At 34.4% G+C, this 6,443-nt stretch overlaps 1 protein-coding gene across 1 annotated transcript; it reads right to left on the reverse strand.

Moving 5' to 3' along the window:
* Positions 1 to 517: 517 nt before the first annotated feature.
* LOC5564836 (nose resistant to fluoxetine protein 6) lies at positions 518 to 2,680 on the reverse strand. The gene is made up of 4 exons (XM_001649120.2): positions 2,587 to 2,680; positions 2,059 to 2,380; positions 1,378 to 2,002; positions 518 to 1,314 (listed from the first exon to the last, which is right to left on the reverse strand). Exons 1-4 carry the CDS (start codon positions 2,678 to 2,680, stop codon positions 547 to 549), a joined length of 1,809 nt encoding a protein of 602 aa, XP_001649170.2. The 3' UTR covers positions 518 to 546.
* Between the last annotated feature and the right edge of the window lie 3,763 nt (positions 2,681 to 6,443).

Below are 6,443 nucleotides of genomic sequence, written 5' to 3' on the forward strand. Positions count from 1 at the left end.
GCGCAACGCAAAACGGACTCGATTGATTGGAATTTTATCGTCTGTCCCAATGGAGCATGTAATGTAATCAACGAATCAAATACTACTACACCAGTATGAAATTTACAAACTTCATTAAAACAGCTTGTGTAAAAAAAGTTCGTAAATTGAGGTTTCGCTGATTGACTCTTTATTATGGGGAAATTCAGTCCGAGGTTTGAGGTTTCATTGCACATGTATTCCGACTCTCAATTACAGTTTTCGTCAGTGTGTTGTGCTTGCATCTATTTTCCTATTAGACTTTCGTTTTTATCGTGTGCAGGTACTGAATATTGCAGATCGTAATATATTTTTACTGGTTCTAAGAATTAACCCTGAGAGCAAGAGATACATAAACTTAATTTAGTTTGCCTACTTTGTGTTCCACTGTCTTTGATTAAGTTGATGCCCATCGCATAAAAAAACAATCATACAATGTAACTTAAACCATTTATTTCTGAAATACAATCATTATAACTACTCAAAAAACAAACCTAATATAATCTTCTAATATCCCAGACCTAAATTTCAATCTTTTAACAAAATTTTACTTAGCGTTACAAACGGCAGTTCGAAGCAGGCACTCCAAAAAAGCGAAACGCTCGTCGTTATTCCGATGGCTGCCCAGATTCGATTCAGCATATCCATTGCGCTGAAATAGCCTTCCAATTTCACAGAAGCAACTGAACTCATCATTATAAGCAAAGAATGCAGCAAATACATCACAAAAGATAGTTTGGCCAGCGGTTGCCACATTGGAGCGCACAAAATGTCGTTGATCACTCCGGCTTTCCCGTTCACGCACGCAAAGATAATCCACATGACACAAGCACTGAACATAGAACGATGCAATGAAGCATATGTGGCGTCTATAATATCCGAAAAGGATCGGTAATCGGTGTGGTTAAACCCATAGTTAGCGCTGAGAATTATCAACAGGCTGATAATACAGGTGATCCATCCAATGATCCAGGACTGTTTGGAAAGTCTCACTCCATTTTCTCTGGTCCTATAGAGAACGTATCCGAATACTAAGCCCCATAGCCAAACGGCCATTCTGGCGTGCGTTGCAAAGTACGTTAGGGACTTTTTCAAAGTGTGCTCGTTAGGAGCCATTTGACTGTTACGGAAACCATACGCGATGTAGATTGCAAACACTGAACTCATTGATAATAAGGCTAATACGACGATAACAAGTAGAAAGCGTTTTCCATATTTCCAAAGAGGGTAGATTAATACAGGAGCTGCAATATATAGTTGCATATCTACTGAGAGGTACCATGTCCAAAGAAGGCACTGAAAATGGAAAATTGGAGATGTGACTAACCAAAAATTTTAAAAATATCTCTAAGACCTTACCATATTAGATGGATTGACGAAGTTCTGAATGTGCAATATGCTGGACCACCAGTATCGTGAACATGAGTTTTGCATTTGAAGCATGTAAGGCTTCCAAATAGGTCCTTCTCCCATGTGCACTGCGAAGGACGTCACGAATAGGATAAGTGCAGCCAAAGGAGCCGTTATGCGTACGTAGCGTTGAAGATAGAATTTTATTAGGTTCACGCTGCCCTTTTTGTCCAGTTCCTTCAACACGTTCCATGCTACAAGAACCCCACTCAATACGAAAAACGTATCTACGGCTAAGAAACCGCTTACAAGTAGCAACATTGAAGCTGGATGATCAAGGTACTTGTCCCGCGACGATGCATTAATAATGGGAACCTTAGGAATCAAGTCGTGAACGTGGAATATGATGATCCAGATCATTGATAGTGATCGTATTCCATCCAGACAGTCAATTGCATACGTTGTTCCAGGTATTTTCGATGGTATTTCCTGATTGATTCTCAATATAGTTCGTAAATTTTGGTAAATCGAAAATGAGCTATAAAAAGGATCAGCTTTACGTCCCTGAACGAGAAGTACAACATCATAGATTGTGCTCATGAATAGTAGACTGGTAATTACTGCGAAAAACACTCTGAAATAATCGTCGATAACATAAAACATACCTTAAAGATCACCCCATAAACTTACGTAGCCAATACAATGGATCTACTAAACTTAATTCCTTCGTAGTGACTGCAGCGTAAACCACGATCCAACGGAAGATCCATTGTTAAACTTTGATTGGCAACGTAATCACCGTAAACTTGATGAATGTCCTCCGGAGTACAAGCTGACGGCACACACAGTCCCGAAACGAAAGATCTGTCTCTATCTGAATAGTTGATGAGGAAGAGACAATGCTCCCCACTGAACTGCTTCCATTTGAACTGTCGACATTGATCGTAGTTTCCATAGGCACGGTTGTTCCCAAAGTAGATTCCTGATGGGACCTTACCCCATGAATCGAACCCTGTAGGATATAAATTAAGGTAACAATAAAAAAAAAAAATTATACTCATTTCAGTTACTGACATTCTAGGCCATGGAAATCTCGGTTCAGGTATGCGATTGCAAGTTTCTGAAGCACTTCTACACATTCACGGTTCGTTGGCGGTACAGTATACAATGATAGAAAATCTATAAATTTTCGATTGAACAGAAGCTTTTCTTCAATACCAAACTCGCTACGCTTCTGTGCCAAATTCTCGTCTACCGATTGTTCCGTAGATCCAATGGAATTCATAAGTAACAGCAACAGTATTTCTATCATAATGATAATGAACTTTGTCACCTTTGCACAGTTTGATAGTTTCACCACATCTGGCCAAAACCCATTACTACTTTGAGCTTCGAGTGATATAAAAGAAGTTCGGCATTGTAAAAGAATTATCTTAGTTTGAAGCAATTATGATGTTACATCAAAACTGATATGGACCTAGGGAAACGGTTTTCTATATTTTCATGCAAATTTTTTCTATCCTTTTGAAACTTTTAAATTAATAAGTAACACTTTTATATTGTGTGCATTTCTATTTTCTTTGTTATTGGTCCAACTATTTCAAGTTTGAGACTAAAACCATTGTGATATTTTTTGCGTGTGTGCCAAATCAAAATATATGCCGCATAGTATCGTAAATGTTTATTGCCGAGATAAAACTACTCTTATTGGCAGATAAAGTAGTTGAAATAAATTCTTAGATAACACTCCCACGGTGATGATTAAACATCTTTATCATATTCACGACACACAAATGAACATATATGACGCTTGTTTGCAAAACATCATATCACTTCGCGAAGATGAATTGGAAGTACTAGTTGGAAAACACTCCAGTGGCTTTGTTGTTTTTCAAACGTCTAATCTCCGTTTCTACCTCCGGAATTTGTTTTTTGATGTTCTTGTTTTTCAATTTTTATGCATAAATCTGAGATAATTTGGTATTGCAATATACAATATGAATGGTTTTGCAGTTTTGAACGTATTCAAGAAAAGGGGGGGTTTGAAAAAGTGGTTTTTGTGTAAGCTGGTCAAAAAAATGTTTTTCTATTAAAGACCCCTACTGTTCCTAGAAATAATTTCTGGCTACGCCACCGCATCATATAAATAAAACAACAACAAAAAGATAACATTTAAGTTCATTTATCGAAGATTTCATTTATTTTCTTAGTGATTCGATTATCCGAAGTAAAAAATATCGAAACTCCGGATAATCGAGTTCGACCTGTAATCAAAAGTTCTGAAAAACAGTAGAAACGTATAAAATTATATTCATTGAACGAAAATAAATATTTCAACCTTGATAGAAAATGGTACAATAAAAAAAATAATAGACTTATTTGTAAATCATAGCTTGTATGGTCTTTAAATAAGTTCAACTATCAAATTACAGGTATGTTCCGTTTTTATCAACACGATCGGCAATATTTAGTTGACAAAAACGGAACCGTGACAAAAACTGCATAATTATCTTAAATAGAATATTTTCCAAATTTGAAAAGGAAATGGCAGTTTTGTCAGGATAATATACATTTTTATCATATAAATGCACAGTATTGAGTTGTGGAGGAGTTGTGAGGAGCATTTAGATTGTTCATTCTTATAGGTTCGTAATGAAAGTTGATTACAGACTCCTATCAATCAATATGATTTTGTAATAAATTATAGAAAGTTTTAATTTTCTTTTGGCTAAAATTTTAATAAATGTAATAGAGAATATTAAAACGATAATCACATGAATGTCCTTTGCACCATATTTACGTCATATTTTTAAAAATAACTTTAAAAATTCGTTTTTCTGCCAAGAAAAATTAAACAAGAAACAACATTTTTTCTACTGTTCATCCTCATTCTTCAGCTTCTTCTTCTTATTTATGGCATTACATCCCAACTAAGAAAGAGCCTTCTTCTCAGCTTAGTGTTTTTATAAACACTTTCGCAGTAATCAACTGAGAGCTCTTTTGCCGAGGTACATATTTTTTTGCATTTTTGGCCACACTCTATTGGCGAATAAATATGGAGTTATGTTTCGAATGTTTTGAAAACTGAAATGAATATTTACGATTGCCAAAATCTTATCAATAAAATGTTTGTTGAAATCTTTCTTCTAAAGTTATAACTACCAACATCGACAGGGATGCACTAATACGTTAGATCACGAATATACTGGCAATAAACAAACCTAAAGTTCTTGATTTTTGTTAAGTAAAAATAATGTTAAATACTAATGGTCTCGTTAAACTTCGTTTTGCCATTAAGTATGCTGCTGAAAAATGGCATGCAATCTCTTACACAAAACGACAGATTTAGTAGATTTCAATTTTTCCAGTTATTCCAAAAATTAAAATCCAAATCTTTTCCACCACTCAACACGTCGGAACACTTGACCAATGCAATAGTGGAATAATCATATAAGTCAATCAGCCCGTTCTTAAGCTATTTCGTGACACACAAACACCATTCCATTTTTATTTATATAGAAGTTCATCAAAAACACAAATTCTAGAACAAGCTTCACCAAATTAGAACTTTTTGGTAAGAAACTCTTTTGTAAAGTTTTATGAATAAGCGTATGGCTGTTGGTATAAGACTCCTAATTATTTTTTTAATCCCCATGTGGGGAAGGGGCTCTGCCTGCTCAAAGATCAAGATCCCAGCAAATTTGAGATGGCAACGTGCGTGACGTCGGAACGACCAGTTTCAACAGTTTCTCAAATTGCCAACCCTTTACTCTCTTCCTCGATGCAAACTTATTATATGGAGATTCCAAAATTTTCTATAGATTGCTTAGTGTTGCTGGGCCCCTTCTCCTACTTCTTGGAACAGGATCTAATCCATGGCTGCTTGCTATATTTTGTGCAATGCTATCGATTTTGAGAGATAGTAGATGATGTCCAAAATGTGACAGGGTCGACAGTCTTATCGAAAATAAAATAAAATCGATCATGTCTCCTGCCGTTGCCCAAACATTCGCGAGTTCATTCCCAAGTGCATCCCTTATGAAAAAGAGCTGAACATATATGTGATCGTCCATTAATCCCATAAGGGGTTATGGGGGGAGGGAGGGGGGTCTGAGATATCTTACATGCCATACATATTATTTTTTTATTTTCATACAATAAATCATACCATAGGGAGAGGGTCGGTCGAAAAATCGCCAAAATTGGCAAACGTAATTAATGGACTTCATGGAAAATTCGTTGATGCCATGTTATAAAAGAAAAAGGAGAGGTCTCAGCAACTCGCTTAAAATTCTCGTTTTTGCTTGGACGTGGCCAGAGCAACTCTCTATTGTTGCAGGATGGGTCAATATTGTCCAACACACCATCCTAAGTTTGAAAACTCCTAACTCGATGGTCCCTTCAATATCGAGTAAGGGAGAGATGACTGTATTTAGTTTATATTTTAAACATTTTGAAAATTAAAAAAAATCAATTTTTGTGTGTTGATAAAAACGGAATAATTTGTTGACGAAATCGGAACGTGGTAAAAACGGAACATACCTGTAATTGTATTTTTTATTCGGGGTGCTTCTGACGGTGGTCGATCGCAAACCAAAGAAAGGTTAAAACAAACAAAAATCAAAAACATTTAACATTTAACATTTAACATTTAACATTTAACATTTAACATTTAACATTTAACATTTAACATTTAACATTTAACATTTAACATTTAACATTTAACATTTAACATTTAACATTTAACATTTAACATTTAACATTTAACATTTAACATTTAACATTTAACATTTAACATTTAACATTTAACATTTAACATTTAACATTTAACATTTAACATTTAACATTTAACATTTAACATTTAACATTTAACATTTAACATTTAACATTTAACATTTAACATTTAACATTAACATTTAACATTTAACATTTAACATTTAACATTTAACATTTAACATTTAACATTTAACATTTAACATTTAACATTTAACATTTAACATTTAACATTTAACATTTAACATTTAACATTTAACATTTAACATTTAACATTTAACATTTAACATTTAACATTTAAC

This window comes from Aedes aegypti, chromosome 2 (assembly GCF_002204515.2).
Source record: "Aedes aegypti strain LVP_AGWG chromosome 2, AaegL5.0 Primary Assembly, whole genome shotgun sequence".
Classification (NCBI taxonomy): Eukaryota; Metazoa; Arthropoda; class Insecta; order Diptera; family Culicidae; genus Aedes; species Aedes aegypti.

Excerpts from the sequence above, each read along its gene's own strand:
- LOC5564836 (XM_001649120.2), bottom strand. The coding sequence starts at position 2,680 with ATGATAGAAATACTGTTGCTGTTACTTATGAATTCCATTGGATCTACG. Across the intron at positions 2,381-2,586 it reads ACAGAAGCGTAGCGAGTTTG|GGTTCGATTCATGGGGTAAG; the intron begins GTATTGAAGAAA and ends TATATCCTACAG. Across the intron at positions 2,003-2,058 it reads AGATCCATTGTATTGGCTAC|AGTGTTTTTCGCAGTAATTA; the intron begins GTAAGTTTATGG and ends CGATTATTTCAG.